A 20,261-nucleotide genomic window follows, 5' to 3' on the forward strand; every position below is an offset into this window, starting at 1 on the left:
CACCAACCAGGGGAGTATTGGCTTTCACACAAGGACAGTGGACTACTCAGCACACCAGCACTTGTCTTGAAACTAGAAAAAACTCCTGAAACTTGAGGCTTTCTTTTGGATGTGAAAGTGGTGATGAGAGATGACAGAGAAGATAGAGTTTGAATGTCTCCCTTTTTCCAAAGATGCTCTTCAGATTTGCATGCTCGGGGCATGACGTAAACTGAACAGACGTGAAAGTCCCCGCCAAACTGTTACATAGAGAGATGAGAGAAAGCAGATGAGAAGACAGACAGTGACGAATGTAAGAAAGACGTGATGATTGAAGAGGAAGGGGGGTTATGCCAGACTGCATTTGCTCCAAGTGTTGGTGAAAAAAAAAAGACAGATTTTCAGGCTCAAAAGTGACTGATTGTAACGATGAAAAGCACGATGGAATTGATAATGAACCATCATTACTGCTGTGGTGATGATGGATTTTTATCTTCAAGCTGATGATACGAGGAGATTCGTATTTATTATGATGAAAGAATTTTGGCTCCTCCACACGAGATTGCTTTTCTTCAGTTAATTGGATTGATGGGTCGGTCGCTTTGCGCGCTGAGAGACTCCATTCAGAGCGAATAAAACCCGTGTCACATAATAGCTAGTAACAGAGGAACAAAAGGGGGAATAGGAGGAGGGACAAAGATAAATGCTGCGAGGCATTTCTCATCTACTGTGTACCGGCATTCTAACTTTTTATCCATTTATCCACCCACACAACAGCACTACTCAGCTCAGCCTATACTCACCCTTCAACTGTTAGGGAATCTGTTTGAGCCTGACTGTATATTCTGTTTTCTTAATTCATTCCCCGTCATAAACTCCTCCAGGTTTCTGATGACTTTCAGGTTTCTAATAGTCTGCTCTTTATCCCCCTCTTCTTTTTCTGTTTCAAATGCCACTTTACTCATCACATCTTCACCCTCTATGGCTCTTAGGGTGGGGGTCCTAATCTTACCCTCCATCAACTAATCTGTCTTCATTCTCTTCAGCGGTCTCCCGTCTCCCTGTTCTCCCTCTCCTCTCCTCTCCTCTCCTGCCATGTCAGTATCCATGAGCAACCAACTCCAGCGCCGGCGCTCTTTTGGCCCTGTCTCGCCCAAACGCATCTATAGAAACCTGTCCGTCCGACTGCGGGGTGGAGAATCGTCTGTTGCCACGCAAACGGACGCACCCAAGCACCTGAGCAAGCCTGCGGATGCTGTAAGATATTATATGCCGTCATTTTGAAGGCGGGGGGGGTTCTTTATTGAATGATTACGAGGTCTTATTTTGACATTACATGCTGACTATGTGTTACTATGAATACATTATCCCAGGCGAGACTGCTGCTCTGATTTATGATTTGATTTATGTGTCCTCTGTTACTGCCTCTTTCCTTGAGCAGCAACTCCCCTTCACTCTGTCTCGTGAAATAAATCCTTAGCTCGATATGAACTCTCTTCTTCTGTCCCTCTCCCTCACCCGCCCACCCGCTGTTGGCCCTTCACCCTGCACCCCATTAGTATCAGACCCTGTGGGAGGCAGTGGAAAATGAGGACACTTTGGCTGTACAAAGCCTGCTGTCCAGAGACCACACCAACTGTGGAGGAGGAGGAGGAGGAGGAGGAGGAGGTGGAGGAGGAGGAGGCAGCACGAGGGAGAGAGGAGAGAAGAAAGAGAAGGACTGGGAGAGGGAGAGGGAGAAGGGGGTGAACAGGGTGAGCGAACAGGGCCTGGTCCCCCTGGACGTGGCTGCCCTTACCCATAATTCCCCTCTGCTCCATGTGTTGACAAAGGCGGGGGCCAGACATAACCCTGTTTGTAAGTGTTGTGTTTTGAAATATAATGAACATTCTGTTGGAAGTGGATGAGTTTAATGCAATGCAAATAATATGAATGCTCTCTGTCGACCGCGTTTCCTCTCAGTGTGCCAACCAGCAGAGTGGGCCGTTAAGTTGGATGCCCTGGTGGCACTGGCGGGCAAACGGGTGGAGGAGAGGAAGAGTGAGTTGCTGAAGAAGGCCGGGGCAGGGCCTCAGGCACAGGCCGACGTCCACAGACAAATCCACCTCTGGAGCCTCAGGCTGCAACTGTACTGCCGCATGAGACAGAACTTCCAGAACACAGGTCAGTGGTCTTGTGGCATTTCGTGAAGTACAACTTTGGACACAAACTAGGTCACAGCCCTTTTTTTTTTTTTTTTTTTTGTCTTTTCAGTCCTTTCTAGCTAGAAATACTGCTATTCTTGCTTTTTGTTTTGCCCTCTTCAAACTGAATCTCAACAAGGTAGAGCTACTTTATTTCCAACTCTTCATCACTTCTAGCTGACGACACCACAGTGATCAGGTATTCAACCCTACCTCTCGCTTAAGTTTTCACAGATTTCCTGTCTGGAGTCTTGTGATGCCTAACTGGCCTCTTGAAAGTCACTGCAACCCCTCTAAACTTATCAAAAATTCAACAGACTGCCTTGGCATCAACCTTTTTCCAAATTCTCCCATGTCCTACACCCCCTCCACTGGCTGCCAATGGCTTCTTGTATCAAAATCAAAACCTTGGTGCCGGTGACATGCGTAGAAATCCACACTCTGAATACCTCCAAGGCTTTTGGTTTATTTTTTCCATTTTTCTTTCCAATCTGCACAAGTCCCTCCTAGCTCTCCATCGCTTCAAACTCTCATGTTTTTTAGAATAATGTGATGATGTCCGCAATGCAACCTACTTAAATGACTCTGTATAAATGTTTTTCCTTTGCTCTCATTTCGTTTATCTTTCAAGCACTTTTAGTTCTCTAACCCAGAACGTTTTATGTTCACAGTGTTATTGTAAGGGCAATAAGGCAGGGACTCTTATTCTTGGTGCACTTAAATCAATGATACTCTCTGGATAAGTGTGTCAGCTAAATGCCTAAAATGTGAAATATAATTGTGTTACAATCAGATGTCATCATGCTGCAGGAATCCTTGTTTAACTGCGTTGTTGCCGGGGTCACAGTTGTTATAGCGATATTGTGATAGTTTGCTGATTCCTGTGGGGAAACACTCTGCTCGCTGGCTCTATTCATAGGCAGGCAGGTCAGAGTGCAGGCTGAGCAACAGATCAGCTCCCACAGAGCTGCTGGAGACTCAGCGTCTTGGGGAAACACACAGCTGCAAGGGGAGAAGCTGCATATTTTAATAGCAACACTGGTTGGTTAGGTTGAAGGCCAGGACTACGAGATTCTTCTTGAAAATACAAAAATGATTTATTAGTCTGTGTTTTTTCCATTGAGAGTTAGCTGTTCTGCTGCGCAGTATGAACAGTAACTACACATGTCAGGAGCCAAATGTGTTTGAGGGTTATTATTTCCTTTTAAAATCAAGAAATTAAAAAGATATATTAAAAACATACATTCCAATAGCACAGAATATATTTCATACTTACAATATTTATTCTCTGTGGTTGTTGTATTCTGTATCATTTAGTCTCAGAGCTAAGAAGTGATCCTTTTTGAACAGTGGTCTGTCTAAATGTTTTACACCAGAGCTCCCCGGGCCCCCCAGTCATGTGTCCATACTGGTGACCAGCACATCCTCTCTGTTTGTGGCAATCAAGGAGCCAGAAGGTGACAACATGGGGCTCATCACTCACTACAGAGGTAGGTGGTGCATAACAAGACTTTAATTTATTATAGACGAAGAGAGAATGGATGGATTAATAAACATAATCAAGGTCTCACACATAATTTAGGCTGACGGGTATAAAAGCCTCGTATTTATGGATCTCACTTGGGTTCTTTATTTTGCCACTTGGCTTCGCAGCTGCATAAGTTTCATACTTTGCAGCCAAGGGTAGATTAAGCTCAGGTACAGCAAGTTCCTGGAAACTGTAAACACTCAAATCCTTAGTTCTCCCCTATGGGGGCTTTGAGTAAAGCCAGAGAGTAATCAGTCAGTGGGATTGTTTTGTGTTCACAGTGGAATGGAGCACCTCAGCCAGCTTCAAACGCATCCTCGGCTCAGCCCAAGTCTCAGAGACCAAGAACCCTTCCTACAGCATCAAGGGACTCACAACAGTAAGTCAGACTCTGTACTCTGCACACACATGCAAGCTCACAGTGAAAATGGTTTAGGGACATGCAATCACGCACACACATTAGCTCTCGACCTACTCACAGACTGTGTTCATTGAGCCCCAATTGTCATGGACTGTGCTGAACAACTTCCCAGAAGAGAGCACTTATCCCACTCTGCTGCCTTACTTAACCAGATGAATTAATAATGACAGCAGTATGTGATTCCTTTGTTCCGGAATGAACGATTTTATAAGGTTAATGCATGGTGATAATTTGCTGGTCTGGTGCTTCTCCAAATGCAGGGAGCGCATTACTTTGTGAGAGTGAGCTGCTACAATGTGAAAGGATGGGGCCCGCCTCAGAGCTCTACTCCGGTCAGCGCTGCCCCCTCCAGTGAGTATACTGAACTGCAAACTTTGATGAATGTGGTGGATTCACTGCTCCGAAAAGGGCTACATTATTTTCTTCTCTGTCCTCCAGTAATGAAATTACTTGGCTGACATCAAGCTTGATGTGAAAAAGTGGATTCCACTCATTGCCGGTGGATTAATGAAATATTAAAACATGGAATTAAAGATGTCAGCGCCAGTCAATGGGCCTCGTACTTATGCTTTGAGTTTGAATTGGCCTCGTAATTTCTCTTGCATGCCACCTTTTCTCTCTCTCGCTGCATTAATCGCTGTTACTTTCCCTTTCATACTGTGAAATTAAAATTGACACAATGCTTTTGAAATGGAGAATAAAGGAAAACATAATCATACAAATCCAAATATAAGTCAGAGTACAACCAAAATAGTGATATTCAACATGTTGCAGTGTAGTTTAGGTAACACAATTTGACTTGAACATCAAATCTAACTTTCAAGGAGCAGTCAGCAGCTCAGGATGAATCCGCACTGAAACAAGCCCCGGCACATAGATGGTCTCTCATGCAATCACTCTCCTAATCACAAAAATCGGAAAAAGCAGCACTCAGGACTCTCCTGCAAATTAGTTCTTGATGTCTTGAGTGATTTTTCCCTAATTGCATGAAAACTGAAAGCTTGTTTTGTTTTTCTCTTTTTCTGTGTAGGTTGGAGAGAGTGCATCGGCGTGAAGTCACAGTTCAGAAATCACGAAGCTCTTGTGAGGAAACTGCTGGAAGACGCCAAAGAACCGCATTACAGAGGATTCTGCATAGGTAGCACCCGGGTCTTTGGTGATGTAACAACTGACGCAATCGCATATGCAGCTGCTGGAAAGCAAGCATATAGTTGTATTTATCACCACTGTATCACTATATTTTTTGTCACAATGAAATGAAAACAAAAAACATATTAACCTTGTTGGCCAATTTGCATGTGATAATTCATACACATTTAGTGATAATGGTTGCAAAGACCCAATTTTCTCCCATTATTTTTCTATTATAATCTATTTATTTTATCTCCCGGGAAACACTGTTCCTTTGGTGGTTATTTTATCATTTACTAAAAAGCTTTCTCCTCCCAGTATGACAGCATGTGTATTGTTTTCCCAAACCTGAGATTTGCAATCAGAATTTCTTTAATTTTCAGCTTCTATGATAGTTTGACCTTGGTTTCTGTTATACTTGTATTAATCTCTTGTGTCAGAGAACATAATGAACACTGAGAACATCTATTTTTATGTTTCATAAGGACCTGATATGCTCACTTTAAAGATTTTTTTTCTATTCTACACCATTTTATATCCGCAGAATGCACTGCATCAACTCCTCTCACTATAGAAGATATCTCACCACCCTCACCCATTCAAATATGTTGTGCATGCGTAGTGAGTGCTTTGACAGATAAAAAGTGATTCTCGTGCTGACTGATCCTCCTCTGCTCCGCTCCACAGAGAGCTCTAAGCCCCAGAGTCCCAGCAAGCGGCTGTCTGTGTCTCGAAGCATCAAACAACTGTTCCAGTCCGCCACCAAGTTTGTTCGTCTCCTACAGAGGTAACACTCCATTCGTTTCACCTGTCCCACTGGGCCTTGAGGTTATGAGGAGTAACAGATGACATGATCACTACAGTGTAGACTAAGAAAGTCCAAACTTTTACCTGTTACGGTCATTAAGAAGAACAGTAGTTACATTAAAGCTGCTGTAACCTCAAGATTAGTGAAACTTTTTTTTTCTTCTTAATTGAGGCGATGTTCGAAACACTCATCAGTGGGAAGTGGCATGTGACCGATCAAGGCTTCAGCTGGCACAAGTCTTAAGTAGACTACAGATTCACTACATTAGATGCAAGAGAATAAACAGGGCAAGTAGGGAAGGATGTAACTACAAGAATAGGAACCCCAGAATGGCTTTTTAAAAGCGGTTTAACTTTCAAAGGATCGTTTGAAATGTGGTGTTTTGAAGGAAACATTTTTTTGAATGATGACACAAACATCTGCATAAGTTGCCATGCGGTCAAGTGTCATTTACGGTTGAAAGTGATAACAGCACCGTCGTAATATTAATGTATTTAGATAAAAAAAGTTTCCTACCTTTATTTGTCTTGTCTTGCATTGATCTCTTTTTAGGGGCGTGTACTTGGCTACTGTTTTCTACCACAAAGAAAACATCCTGGTGACAGCTGAAGATCAAATCCCACTGGTGGAGATCCAGTGCTGCTCCACCTCCATCATACACGACTTTCTTTGGTTTGCCAAGGTAAACGAATCCATTTGGAACACAGTTAATAGACATGTAGTCAGGGAATTGTTTTTCATTGTGTCATTGATCAATTCTACTGATGTAATTATTCAGAATGAAGGCTGTGGAACTGTTGAAAAATGTGTATTCTTTTTCTTGTAGTTGTCCTGTGCATGGCAACAAGTGCCCTGGCTCCAGCAGGCCCTTTCCTCTGCTCATTCATCTTCCTCATCCCTCCTTCAGAACAGGCACAACATTTTAAGAGCCGTTTCCCAGCTGCAGGTAGGAAGTTAAGCCGCATACTCACAGCACGATAAGAGGCATAAAAATGTGTTAATTGCTATTTAAATTACCTCTTAATACCTCTACTTTGTCCTACTCTCGCTGGTGCCTCGTTCCCTATCTCAGGCTGCATACCTGTTCCCCCAGAACTTGTGTGTTTCACTGCGTTAATCCCCAACATCCTCACATTTATTCATCTGCATGTTTCTGTTTTACACCTCAACCTCTATCTGCCGTCAGGATTCTCTGGGAACAATGCAGCTGGGCCAGGTGTACTACGAACCTCTGAAAGACCGACAGGGCAACGTCTTACTGGTGACTCTTAAGGAGTTCCCAAACCCTCCCAGGTGAGAAAGTGTCCTTTGTTTCATCCTGTTAATCCTGTCAGACACACAGTGTCAAAAGAGGCTTTAACGTCTGTCTTCTGTTTGAATAAAGCCCAAACATTTCCAATGAAAAATCTCTCTGATCGCATTTTCAATCAGTGTGATAGGCTCTATCAATCAGCCAAATCAGAATCTCCCTTGCCGAAGGGAGATGATAACCAAATCAGGCAGCATGCGGGAATCGCTTAGCACAAATAAAGAAGTATCATTTCAGGATATCCAGCCTCTCTATTGCTTGTTGGCATCATAATGGCTTTTTTATACTAATATTAATTAATCTGTTGCATTTCATTTTAACCATTTGTTATCATTCTCAAGCCCTCCAGACCCTCCGCTCCACTGGATCCCCCTGGCTCGCCTGGAGAAGAACCGCAGCAGAACCCCTCTGCTGCCTGAGCCCACTGCCATGGACATGCTCTACGATCAGCTCAAGGTGAGCCTGGGTTTGTGTTAAAGAGAGACACACAGAAAAAGTCTAACATCATGGAGCAGTGGCTACTTGTAACAGAATGTAATGAGCACTGAGTGCGTACTGTTTGAGTGCATTGACGCTCCTGATTTTATCATTGAGCCGTGTTTTTCGCTCTTGTGCCACTCAAGCCTGAAAAATGCAATGCAATTAATTTAGCAGCCCAAAACTGAATTTGATACGCCAAATAAATTGCATCTGAACTATACATCCTATTAACATCTCTTTAAATCCCTAAACCCACATCGGCTTCTCTCTGTTGTCCAGGAGAAACTTTCCCTCCACAGGCACAGCATTCAGTGGGCCAAGCCGGGTCTGTACGTGGGCATCCTGAAACTGTGCAGCTCAGTGGAACAGATCCGGGTCCTGGTGCCCCAGAGGCTGCCCAATGTGCTCTGCCACACACGGGTCCGACATAACTCCCACGTCTCCAGGTAATGCAGTCTGTGAGTTACTGTGGAAAGAAATTTGAAATGTGGTAGTTCCTGGCATAAAAAGGATTCCGTTTGTCTGCAAACTCTCATCTCTTGGATGTTGGTGTAGACTTACTTTCCCAGTAAGTCTACACCAACAAGGCATCTGTGACTGAATCACTTTACAACAATGTATTAAAATCAATCCAGAAACGTAGGAAAATGCTTTGGAAAAAGCTCTGCCTGAACATAAAGTAAATGCAATGAGTAGTTAATGGCAAATGAGTAATAACATGCAAAACTATCCAATCCTACTTACTTATTACGCCTTTTACAGTGATGTCTTGTGAACTGCATCCTCATTGTGTGACAGAGAGGAGTGGGCATGGCTTCAGAGTCACGTTTACACCACAGCCAATGGCAGCACTCCGAACCTGTTGAGTGGCGAGGATGAGAGCACCATGGAGAGCAGCGGGCTGGTGGAGTTCATCATGTCTCTGAGAGCGGCCATCGCACACCTCCTGACAAAGCTCAACATCCCCCTCTACAGGGTAAAAAGGACTTTAAAAAGAGCCACCTTGAAGCTCTATTTTCTAAAGAATTATGGTATTATTTGTTGAGAAGGAGAAGATTATTATGAACCACTTTGGTTTGCTTGTGTTTATAGTATTTTCTCATTACACTGGATTGCTTTCTGGTTAAATGCAAGCATAATGAAGTACAATTCAACATGAACAGATTTTTACAACATTCAGACATTCTTTGTGTGTGTTTGTGACAGGCGTATCAGTACGGCGTGTACACCCGGGAGCTGCTGCATTTTGGAGACAAGCTGTCCATGCTGCTTCTGCTGCCTCCCAGTGAGGACTTCAGCTCCAGCTACTGGCCTCTGGTGGGGACAAAGGAGCCTGGACTCACCATGCCCCTGCAGATCTTTGAGCTGGGTAGGTAGCACAGTGTTTTTAAGAATTGCTGAGAGAGAGAGAGGGCCCATAACAAGGCAGGGGAGTAAGGCTAAACAATGAAAACAAAATCTGTAAAACAGAAGTCACTTTATCTTTTCAAGATCAATACGTTTGTCTCATCTTCTATTCATCTTAAGTAAAGAATTTTAGATTACCCCCCCAAAACAACCCATGAAATGCACTTAAATCATTGCCAGTTTGAATGGAAAGGGCCAAATTAATGTTGGTCTTTTGAAGATGTAATGTATCTAATTAGTCCTTTGATCCTCTTTTCATCCATACTTTAGGGTTTGTTTCATCTCTAATTTAAATCCATCTTTCCTTTTGACCCTTTTTTGAAAATTCCTATGCTAAAGGTTTGATAAAGCGCATTAATGAGTTCTTAGGCTTTTTTCTCTCTGTAGTGATTTGTTTTCCCTCTCAACTCTGGCCCATCACCAGTTCACTTCTGGACCTATGAACGCGACTTCCTGTCCCAGTACTGCCAGGCCTGGGTGAGGCTGGAGCTGGACTCACATCTAGCCCAGCAGGCTCTGCGGGAGGCGCTGGACACCAAGGAGGTGCAGGAGGCCCGGGAACGCCTGAACCACATCACGGAGCTTTCCCAAGTAAGATCATGAAAGCAGTGACAAAAGACGGCTTATGAAAGAATACAGTACAGGATCGGACAAAGTACTGTTATCTCAAAGCTTTTTCTTTTTACATCGCTTCTCCTGTTATTAATCTGAGGGAAATGAATAGTAAATTAAGGCTTTTACTCGATCCATCAATGTTTTGATTAAGTTAGCAGCCAAAACTTATATTTTAAGAATTTCACTTAATCACCAGGAGGAAATGTTAGTAGACATAATTTCTGACTATAAAAAGGGATGACTTAATCTGATTTCAGTTGTACTTTAGCTAATTCAACTGTTTCAGTTTCTTATTTGCATATTATTTACCCGTTTCTTCAGCGTCTGGAAGTGGTGTGGAGGGATGCCCGCTGGATTATGGACTGTCTGCAGTGCGTTCGGTCCAAGCAGTGGGTCGGGGCGGTGCCTCTAGGCCTGGTGATGGGAGGAGACCCTCCGCCATGTCCTGATGGTGAGGACGAGGAGGAGAGTTTGACCGCCAGACTGACGTGGCCCCATCGCATACAGGCACAGAGAGCCATTGCAGGTACAATGATGATGTGTGTGAAGATAAGCATGTATTAAATTGTATTCTAGTACCACTTTCAGGATTGAGACAGTCAAGGAAATAAAGTCCAAGGTTAATATTGTAGTTACATAACACATACATAATGTGTACTCAGTTTCCACGTTTCAACATATTCAAAGACATGGTCCCCATTGTAGGCTTATTTTTGTAAATATAAATAAATATAAATATTAATAAATATGTCATGCTGCATCACAGGGAGAGACTGTGTACTGAATATAAAATAATGCATAAGAGAGACTGTACAAGTGAGATAAAACTTTTAATAACAACAATAAGAGTTTGCAGCAATGCAAAAAGGAACAGCGGCGCTTTGAGCTAAATGCTAATGTCAGCATGCTAACATGCTCGCAGTGATAATACTAACATTTTGATGTTTAGGTTGTTTAATGTTTGCTATGTTCACCATCTTAGTTTAGAGTCTTTAGTTGTGCTACAATATTGATTCATTTAAGTTTCGTGTTTTAACTGCAATATTAATCAATTTTAGTTTAGTGTGTTAGCTGCAAAAGGAATTTCTGTAGCTTGCTTCAGATTGAATGCTGCTGTAACTTAAGTATTAAGATTAACATTTTATTCTTCCCCATTTCCCTTCCAGAGTCTTTAGTTGGTGGGACTCCTTCAAACGTTGTAGCTGCTGAGATCGCCACTCCATCAGGAATCATGGTTGTCCCTGAAGAGGCCACACTGTTAATGGAGGGTGTGGCGAAGGGAGGATACCCGGTAGACATCACTGCCCAATCAACTGTAGACTTGACAAGCCTTGGCCAGTCAGAATTAGGGTGCGCCAGCGCTTTAATCGAGTCCGGACTAGAGCCTGGTGCTGTTGCACAGTTCGAAGTCGGGTACACAGTTTTGGAAACACAGGAGTCCTACAGCGGGGAAGAGGACTTTCCTTCCAGCATCACTGAGGTAATCCGACCAATGGAGATGGCAGAGTTGGTGGACATCTTGCCTACGCTCAGTCTCATTGAGGAGGAGACTCCAAGTGGGCCGTCCACACCGTCAGTATTGGACATGCTAGAGAGCTTTGGACTAGGGATCGGAGAAAGCAAAACCTTCTTTGACTTTGAGAATTCAGCCGATTGTCTGAACAGCAGTAGTGTGAAAGAGACTCACTGTGAGAATAAAGACATGTCTGCCTCCCATGCCACAGTGGACGCAACAGGGGGTGACGCGCCTGCTTTGAGCTGCTCTACAGGGGATAGAGAGGCTCAGCAGGTTCCCAGCAAGGGAGCGAGCTTTCCATTGAGAAACCAGGTGGAGTGGGACAGACCAGCTGACAGTTCATCCTGATATCAACTCAAGCACCAGCCTTCTTTGACCTTGTATCAATTCAAGAGGAAATCAGTGGGCTGCAGTTCAGTTGATTTACAGACAGAAGATCCTAGTGCGTTTTTCTTTTGGCTTGGAAATTTGTGTCTGAGTTAACAATAACTGCTGTGGAGGAAGATTCCAGTGACATTTAGATACTTCATCTAACACGATTAATGTTATTTGCACATTTTTGGCCCTGTAGTTGTCTTTTCTAAAGTCCATTAGAGCTTATTGTGTAGAAAAACTAAGCTACAGTAATGGTTTTAATGACTTGAAACTCCATCACTCACTACAGCATAAAGCAACATTGCTGCTTGATGGAGTAAACAGACTCATTAGATGCACAAAATTCACTAAAATGGAGGTGCAGTCTACAAATGAATGCTATACTGAATGTGTAATTGAATCGCTTCTTTTTGGTTTACCGGTGTGCACTTTTGGCATAACAAAAAAGTAGCAAGATATATAATCCAGTTGAATATACATTAACTGCTGTCTGTCCTACAAGTTTTCCATTTCAAGCTGAAGCCTAGATATCTAATGAGACAAAACATGCAATTCAGACAAAAAAAGAGAAGTCAGAGACAAAATGCAGGTGCTGCAAGGAAACCAAAGTCAAGATGTCAACTTACAGTTGTGAGAAGGACGTAGAAGATGATTTCTTCTTCTGTTTCTTCAGATTTTTTCACAAATGGTCCTTCACTACAAAGGCCTAGTCACAGTTTTTCAAAAGTACTCAGAAATGTCCGTTATTTGTCTACTATGTAGCATACACATTACAGTTTTTTAAGGGAAATGCACAACATTCAAATTCACACATTCATGTCAGTTCTTTTTTGCTTTGGAGGAGATTTGGCCTTACTGTTGCATCTGTATTTATTGAACTACAGCCAAGTAAATATGCAGTCTTGATAAATGTTTTTGAAAGAGTGGCAATAAGTAATGTTTTGTGTCTTTACTGCAGAGCAGGCACACTGAAAATACAAGAATAGAGTACAGTTTAATAGAACAGAATAGCTTTTCCTTACAGCTCAGTGCCTTTAAACAAAAGTCCACAAATGGCTATTTTTATTTTTGGTAGGAATAAGATAAATACACCACAAACGGTCATTATGTATTAAACTGTTAAGTGGGTTGAAACAGCCCAAACTATTGTTGTTAAAAATCCTATTAAATACTTCCTGCATTCAAATGCTGCTTCGGCCTTCTGTTTCATTTCCTAAACTTCTCTTATTTCCTGTGTAAATAAAGGGAATAATGCAAAGCCTGTATCTTTTCAGTTCCACACTTCAAAGCCCTGCTGGCATGTGGGCACTTCAACAGCTGTTTATTCACTTGTTCTGCCTAATTAGCTCTCTTCTTCCGTGTCCAGAATGTGTTGATTGACATCCTCTCACTCTCCAGTTGTACTTGTTAATGCCAGACAGCTCATTCTTACTGGTACTTTGATGACCACATATAAAACCATCATAACTCATTGTAATTGTCTCATTAATCACGTCTCATCCTAATGATAAAGCAAAAGCGGAGGGACATCTATTTTGGAGAGTACTGTTGTTTTTTACCAAGTAGATATACTTTGTAATCACATGTATGTGATAAGGGAGTTTGACATATTACATTTCTAATTAACTTAGTGCCAGCTCTCCCCAACATCAAATAGTCACTGATTAGGAGATTGTAGCAGAACATTATATTTTTTTCTCTCTAAAATTAACAGCCACTGTTCCCTTTTCCCATTACTAATTATTATTTCAGTTATTGTTGTTTTTTCTACTGTTTTTTATTGCTTATTTATAATACTTGTTTTATTTTATTTTTAATTTTTTAGCTTGTCTTCTTCTACTATGTCTCTTGTGTGCACTTTACTCTAATAAAGGATTATCTTATCTTATCTTATCTTATCTTATCTTATCTTATCTTATCTTATCTTATCTTATCTTATCTTATCTTATCTTATCTTATCTTATCTTATCTTATCTTATCTTATCTTATCTTATCTTATCTTATAAGTCATGCTTATTACTTGCGTCACTGATGAGCTTGCTTCAATAGTTTAAATGGTTGAATAGTTATCTGTAAAAGCTATATTCTGATGGAACAACCTCTATGGCTTATGTGTGATTATATTTTATTTTCTCTTTTAATTACTTTGTATGAATTGTTTTGTTTTCACTGAAAATATTAGTATGCGTGTGTTCACTGCCCTCCAGTGGTCAAAGTCAGGAACTGCTATGTAAGTCATTATCAATAACAATGTGCAACTCATTGGTTGTGTGATTACTACAATGACAACAATGAAATCAGTATAGTTGGCCGCTGTGTTGGCAAGGATCCGTTTGAATAGCAGTTGTCTGGTGTCTCTTTCCTTTCTGGTGTCTCATCACATCAGGGCTGTATATGTGTCTATCTCTGCTCCTCTGGACTGCAGATACACCGGTGCTCTCTGCGGTTTGGTGCTAATTAAATGACAATTAAAAGCAAGGACACTTCTCAATCGCAGTGGATTTAAACACGGATCCGTCTCCTGTATTTTCGGTCACCAAAAAGCCGCCACGACAAAGGCTTTACTGTCGTTTGCTGTCAGGATGTCATCTGAAAATGCTGCGTCACATAAAGGTATGTCGATGACTGTTTTTGAGACTGATTAGAGCAGCACTGTGCCTATGCACCACAGGCTATTAAACAAAAACAATAACAATCATTTAGAAAATGATATATGTTATATAAATAAAATAAACATGCATAATTAATAGCCCAAATATGGTATGAAATCCTCTAAGAATAATGTATTTTTTTTAGAATATCTGCTTTAAATATGCCAGATGTTTCTATTATAATAAAATGATAATAATATAAATGTACTATAACTGTATTCTTTGCCACAGTCTGTGACGCATCACTCCCTGCATCAGAGGCTGAACCCCTGAGGATGGTTCTGTTGGGTAGGACAGGAACGGGCAGGAGCTCTTCAGGTAACACCATCCTGGGCAGATCCGCCTTCTGGGTCAGTGTCTCCCCCTGCTCTGTCACCACACAGTGCAAGAGACAGAGCGGGACAGTCCAGGGGCGGAGCATCTCTGTGATTGACACTCCGGGTTTCTTGCACACACAACTGACCCCTGAGGAGGTCATGACAGAGGTGGGACATAGTGTTGTCCTGTCCTCTCCGGGACCCCACGCCTTCTTGGTGACCCTGCAGCCCGGCAGGTTCACCCAGGAGGAGAGGGACGCCTTAGAGTGGATCAAGGCTACGTTTGGACCTGGAGCCATTAGGTTTACCATGGTGCTGTTTACATGGGGTGAGCAGCTGCACGGCAAACGCATCGAGGACTTCCTGGTGGAGAGCGATGAGCTGTCGGAATTTGTCAGCAGCTGCCATGGGGGGTATCACGTCTTTGATAACAGTTTAGATGACGAGACAACGGAGGGCTCGCAACAGGTCGCACAACTCCTGAAGAAGGTAGACAAGACTGTGGCGGACAATGGAGGCGGTTGCTATAGCAATGAGATGTTCAAGGAGGCCGAGAGGGCCATCAGGGAGATCCAAGAGAGGATTCTGGGAGAAAGAGGACACAAGGTGGAGTCCCCTCAGAAGGCAGCTCAAAACAAAGAGGAGCAGAGGGAGGAGGAGCAGAGGAGGAGGGAGGAAGAAGAGGCCAAGAGAAGGGTGGAGAGGCTTTTCTGGTGCGAGCTGCTGACTGCAGTGGGGAAAGGCGCCGCAGAGGGGGCAGGGATCATGGGGAAAGACGACGATGGGAAAGGGAAGGTTGTGAAGAAGGTGAAGGTGGTGGAGAGGGCGGCGGCTCTTGCAGCGTCACCGCTCTCCATCACTTCAGCTGCAAAAGCGGTGGGAGGAGCTGTGAGAGAAGGAAGCAAGGTGTTATATAAACACAGGAAGACTTTCCTAAAAACACCTCACTGAACAAAGTCAAGTATCCCTCATTGCAGTAAAGTCTTCAATAAAGAGGTAATGATGTATGAAAGTCCCTCAGCTGTATTTATTTTCATTGGGCATCTAATGTTATCAATCTCTGTTTAACATCACCGCAATGCACCAGCACTTTCAAACCATACTGTTAAATTAGAATGCGTGTGTGTGTGTGGGTGTGTGAGGGTGTGTGTGTGTGTGTGTGTGTGTGTGTGTGTGTGGTGTGTGTGTGTGTGTGTGTGTGTGTGTGTGTGTGTGTGTGTGCGCCCTACAGAAAGGTAAACATCCTGGTGTGTTGCAGTCCATGTGGATGGTAACAAAGAACATCGCCACACCTTTAAGTTGAGAGAATTCACATGTTATATGAAAGATAATGTCATAAAAATTGTGTGCAATTCAACTTACTGTACTAAAACATTTGCAAGTGTAAAAAACTTTTTTTTCTTTTACAGAAGTGTAACACACTCTACTGCTATTTCCCCCATATATATATATATATATATTTTTTTTTTTTTTTTCTATCCCTGACACAAAAAGGCAGTTTGGTCAAAGGACCAACCCAGGAAAGACAACAGCATTTGTTTGACTAAAACATTGCAGCAGTTGTCTGTTTCATCTTTGGTTTCATTTAAGACAGAATGTTTAGCCCTTTTTTTCCTCCCACTAAGAAAAACATTGAAATATGAAAGACAGTGATTAAGAGGAAATACAAAAAAGGGACATACTTGGCAATAAGGAAATAAATTGATTGCTTATAATGCAGTTAGCTATTCAGGGGGTATCTAACATTACAGAACCATTACATGAAAATGTGTGATTAGTGAATAGGCTATATAAATAAAATGAACTAGTCTTAATGAGTGAACAGTACAAATTTGAAAGAAAAAACAAACATATTTGTCATTACTGTAAATCACAAGGAAAGACCAAGTTTGCCAAACGTGGCGGTGACTGGAAGTGTAGAAAGCTTTGACATGAAACTCTGGGAGCTTTTACAGCTTTAACTCTGAAAACACAGAAGCTACATACAATCTACCTGAAGTACAGTTTTGTGGATTGAACATTGTTCAACAGTCTCCAGAGCCAAAGAGTAATACACAGTTTCCATAGTGTTACTCGCTCGCTTGAATTTAAGTTCCACATGCTCATCAGGGAAGAATTTCTAGTGTCACATTTGCATCTTATGAAGAAAAACAAACAAACAAACATAAGACCCAAACTTCTGACCACAACAGTGCATGTATGCAAACAGACTCGTAAAACAAAGTATCAATGACAGCCAAAAATCAAGTCCGCACAATTTGAGTCTACAGAATGACATCAGACCATTAGTCCCATTGCTAAAAACACGTACAGCTGGTCTGTGCTCAGATGCGGAGCTGCATCGGGCACGGATCGGTGGCTGAACGGCACAGACGCTGGTTTAAATGGGCATCGGCAGGCTCATCTTTCCTCTCCCTCGAAGCACTGCAGCGGAGGACAAAAGAGGAAGAACAAAGCAGGCTTAAAAAAGGAGTTTGATTTTAAAAGCTCAAAATGAAACTCTTCCCACACCTCTGTTTACCAGGTGAGCTAACATGAAAAGAACACTATTCCCAGTCTCCTGACCAACTTCATATGTTTTGCTTTAACTGCTGCCAAGAATTATACTTATCCTCCTCAACTGGACTAGCAGGATTAACAACGTAAAAAAAACAGCACACAAATAACTTCTCGTAATCACAACACAGAGCCTAGTTGTCTGACTAACACATGAACTCTGTATCAATAAGTTGTACAGCACATTTCATTGTCAATTAACTTTCTCTGTCATCTATCAAGGAAAAACACCAAACCAAAAATACCATTTGTTATTTATGTAATTATTATTTAATTTTCCTATGTTTATATCAAAGGAATATTTTTATTTTGGTATTTTGGGCTTTGATAATAAATTGTGGGCTCTGGGAAATAATGAGCTTTTGTCATTATTTTTGATATTTCATAAATTAGTGAGTTCAGTAAAAAAAAAGTCAAAATACTAGTTGCAGCTCTATCCAGCTGATCTAAAGAGATCAGGTCTGAAATCATGTCTCCACAGCCAGTAGTTTGTATACTAAATCATGTCCTTTGCTATAGTGTCTTCTCACCCCTTGTGAAGTAAAGGTAGAAGAAATCGCAGTAGAAAATGGTCTGCACGACGCCGGACACCACGGCGATCTGGTCAATGAAGCCCTCGGTGTGGTAACGCCACACCCAGTTGGCTATGTAGAGGGCTCTGTAGAGGCCGAGGAAGAACAGGTAGTGGGTGGTGATGGACTCGGCCTCGCCCGTCTTGGTGATCAGGAAGAGCTGCGGCATTATGGCCACCGACTCCAGGAAGATGGAGAAGGTCCACAGGATCTGGATGGAATCAGTGGGAGGGAGACACATGAGTTGACTCTTAAACTGAGGTGTTTAAAGTAAAGATTAGAAGAAGTGTATCATCAAGGCGACTTGTCCCATTAATAAAAAAAACTAATTTAACCTCCCCACAAATCTCTCAATCTGCTTTTCTACACCTGGACTCAAATGTATTGAAGTTACAGACTTATATACCTCCAGTGGGGTGAAGGCGTAGTTTTCTAGGAAGGACAGCCCGATGACCGGCACCAACAGGAACTCCACGCGGAACGTGTCGTTCTCAGAGTCATACGTGTTCCTGAAGCGCATGTAGATCAGGTACACAGTAGCATAGGCCAGAGACAGGAACACCATCTGAGAGCAGAGACGGATATTGGTTTTATATCGGGCCATAAAAGTCAATGTAAACACTGTGAAACACTGTTATTAAGTCTGACAGACTGCCTGCTGCAGGATTTGCATAGTTACCACACACGATCTTTTGTAAAAACATTGTATTTTTATTTATGTGTGTAAAACAGCCAGTTTAATGGTCAGTGTGTGTGTGTGTGTGTGTGTGTGTGTGTGTGTGTGTGTGTGTGTGTGTGTGTGTGTGTGTGTGTGTGTGTAAAACAGTCTGTCTTACCTTCATGATCGTGTTGTAAGCAGAGATGAAGACGGTGAACAAGTCAAGGTACCTGGTGGTGAAGACAAGTGCAAACAGCACCTGAGACTTCCCGGAGATGCCTGCAGAGAGAAAGAGAGAAAGAGAAGTTGTTTAAAACCAAGTCCAATGGGTCTGTCTCACTTCCTGGTCCAGGACAGCTCCCAGATATTGAGAAGAAGATGTCATCCTTCTTATCCTGCAGAATTGGTTTGTTATAAAGATGCAGGGTGGAGCAGGCAGCATGTTGCTCTGTCAACATGCCACGTCGCTTCCACTCCTGCAGAACCACTCAGCATTAAGCACACCCCTCCACAATGAACTCATCACAACAATAACATTTGAAAACCGTGCATTGTGCATCACTGATGTACGTATAGCGTACAAACTGCATGCATATTGCTAAAGTTAGGCCCTGGGTTAGACAGTGCAGGGATGTGCGTGTGTCAGCCTACCAGCACAGGATTTGGACTTCCATATCTTCAGTAACAGGATGATGATAGCCAGCAGATGTGACACGTCACCGGCCAGACGAAACACGTTCATGTTGTTTAATATTCCGACAAACAACTAAGTTAAGCTCCTGACAGGCCCTGCACGTCCTCCAGAGACTGGGCAGAGATGTTCAGCCCAACAACCAACGGCGAGCTCAGAGACAAGACGAGATAATAAAGAGATAATAAAGAGATAATAAAGAGATAATAAAGCTGCACAGAAGCTCTGAGTCTGTCCGGCTGGTTATCTAATCTTATATCAGATAAACAGACTCATTAGCTCCGCTGTGTCCGCGTAAAGTCTCGGACGAAAGTTGCTTCAGAGGAGTCGACGTGGCTGACAGTTCAGTCTGCAGGAACCAGCGTCAAGCTGCCAGCAACAAGCACACGCATCCGGTTCCGGTTCTGGTTTTTCAAAGTAAAACCCCACAATAGCCAACACAGTCTGACCATGAGGGAATCACTACACTGTATATTATAGAACAGGGGTGGGCAATTATGTTCCCCAGGGGGCCAAATGAGCAACTGAAAATGTTTTGGAGGGCTGGGCCAAAATGCCGAACTCAATTATGCATAATATACATTTTATTTCTATATAAAAAGCAGTAAATGGCATTGTTTTGACCGCTGGTAAGAGTGTATGTTATTATTTGGCAATTAAAAGGTGAGGTTAGCTTTCAAAAATGTCATTTATTCAAATAGAATTTCCAAAATGATAAACAAAATGTGAAACATTTGACTCATTTTCAGTCACATTAATAACAAAGGGCATTTTGAGTTTCATATACTATTGAAACAAGGATTTTCTTAGCTTTCTAAAGACATCACATCATCTTTGTAGCCAAAATAAACAAGACATGTCACTGAACTGTGTAACTGTGTAAAGAAAAGTGTCCCAGTTTTGTAGCCTTTTTGACTTTACATGCCTATATTAAACATTTAATGTTTTCAGAACTGTGCAAAAAAAAAAAAAAAAAAAAAAAAATCAAGTGTCCCATTTCACTTGTTATATTTCCACATTTTAGTGTTCTTCAGTTCTTTTTTTTCATTCAGTGTGAGAAGTTT

At 42.1% G+C, this 20,261-nt stretch overlaps 3 protein-coding genes across 3 annotated transcripts; 2 read left to right on the forward strand and 1 right to left on the reverse strand.

The window, feature by feature from the left end:
- Positions 1-1,037: 1,037 nt before the first annotated feature.
- Positions 1,038-12,942, forward strand: LOC129099049 (ankyrin repeat and fibronectin type-III domain-containing protein 1-like). Its single transcript, XM_054608212.1, has 18 exons — positions 1,038-1,236; positions 1,539-1,836; positions 1,942-2,142; positions 3,539-3,652; positions 3,972-4,069; positions 4,372-4,462; positions 5,142-5,249; positions 5,930-6,029; positions 6,603-6,732; positions 6,877-6,996; positions 7,237-7,343; positions 7,701-7,815; positions 8,119-8,285; positions 8,638-8,815; positions 9,046-9,208; positions 9,671-9,837; positions 10,183-10,387; positions 11,028-12,942. Exons 1-18 carry the CDS (start codon positions 1,075-1,077, stop codon positions 11,723-11,725), a joined length of 3,222 nt encoding a protein of 1,073 aa, XP_054464187.1. The 5' UTR covers positions 1,038-1,074; the 3' UTR covers positions 11,726-12,942.
- A 1,392-nt stretch (positions 12,943-14,334) lies between these two features.
- LOC129099104 (GTPase IMAP family member 7-like) lies at positions 14,335-15,671 on the forward strand. The gene is made up of 2 exons (XM_054608272.1): positions 14,335-14,365; positions 14,635-15,671. Exons 1-2 carry the CDS (start codon positions 14,335-14,337, stop codon positions 15,669-15,671), a joined length of 1,068 nt encoding a protein of 355 aa, XP_054464247.1.
- A 236-nt stretch (positions 15,672-15,907) lies between these two features.
- kdelr3 (KDEL endoplasmic reticulum protein retention receptor 3) lies at positions 15,908-19,550 on the reverse strand. Its single transcript, XM_054608225.1, has 5 exons — positions 19,158-19,550; positions 18,685-18,785; positions 18,255-18,413; positions 17,807-18,059; positions 15,908-17,144 (listed from the first exon to the last, which is right to left on the reverse strand). Exons 1-5 carry the CDS (start codon positions 19,246-19,248, stop codon positions 17,101-17,103), a joined length of 648 nt encoding a protein of 215 aa, XP_054464200.1. The 5' UTR covers positions 19,249-19,550; the 3' UTR covers positions 15,908-17,100.
- Positions 19,551-20,261: the final 711 nt, after the last annotated feature.

This window comes from Anoplopoma fimbria, chromosome 11 (assembly GCF_027596085.1).
Source record: "Anoplopoma fimbria isolate UVic2021 breed Golden Eagle Sablefish chromosome 11, Afim_UVic_2022, whole genome shotgun sequence".
Taxonomy (NCBI): Eukaryota; Metazoa; Chordata; class Actinopteri; order Perciformes; family Anoplopomatidae; genus Anoplopoma; species Anoplopoma fimbria.

Excerpts from the sequence above, each read along its gene's own strand:
- LOC129099049 (XM_054608212.1), top strand. The coding sequence starts at position 1,075 with ATGTCAGTATCCATGAGCAACCAACTCCAGCGCCGGCGCTCTTTTGGC. Across the intron at positions 7,816-8,118 it reads TGCTCTACGATCAGCTCAAG|GAGAAACTTTCCCTCCACAG; the intron begins GTGAGCCTGGGT and ends TCTGTTGTCCAG. Across the intron at positions 8,816-9,045 it reads TCAACATCCCCCTCTACAGG|GCGTATCAGTACGGCGTGTA; the intron begins GTAAAAAGGACT and ends TGTTTGTGACAG.
- LOC129099104 (XM_054608272.1), top strand. The coding sequence starts at position 14,335 with ATGTCATCTGAAAATGCTGCGTCACATAAAG. Across the intron at positions 14,366-14,634 it reads AAATGCTGCGTCACATAAAG|TCTGTGACGCATCACTCCCT; the intron begins GTATGTCGATGA and ends TCTTTGCCACAG.
- kdelr3 (XM_054608225.1), bottom strand. The coding sequence starts at position 19,248 with ATGAACGTGTTTCGTCTGGCCGGTGACGTGTCACATCTGCTGGCTATC. Across the intron at positions 18,786-19,157 it reads GAAGTCCAAATCCTGTGCTG|GCATCTCCGGGAAGTCTCAG; the intron begins GTAGGCTGACAC and ends TTCTCTCTGCAG. Across the intron at positions 17,145-17,806 it reads CTACCTTTACTTCACAAGGG|TGCTTCGAGGGAGAGGAAAG; the intron begins GTGAGAAGACAC and ends CCTCCGCTGCAG.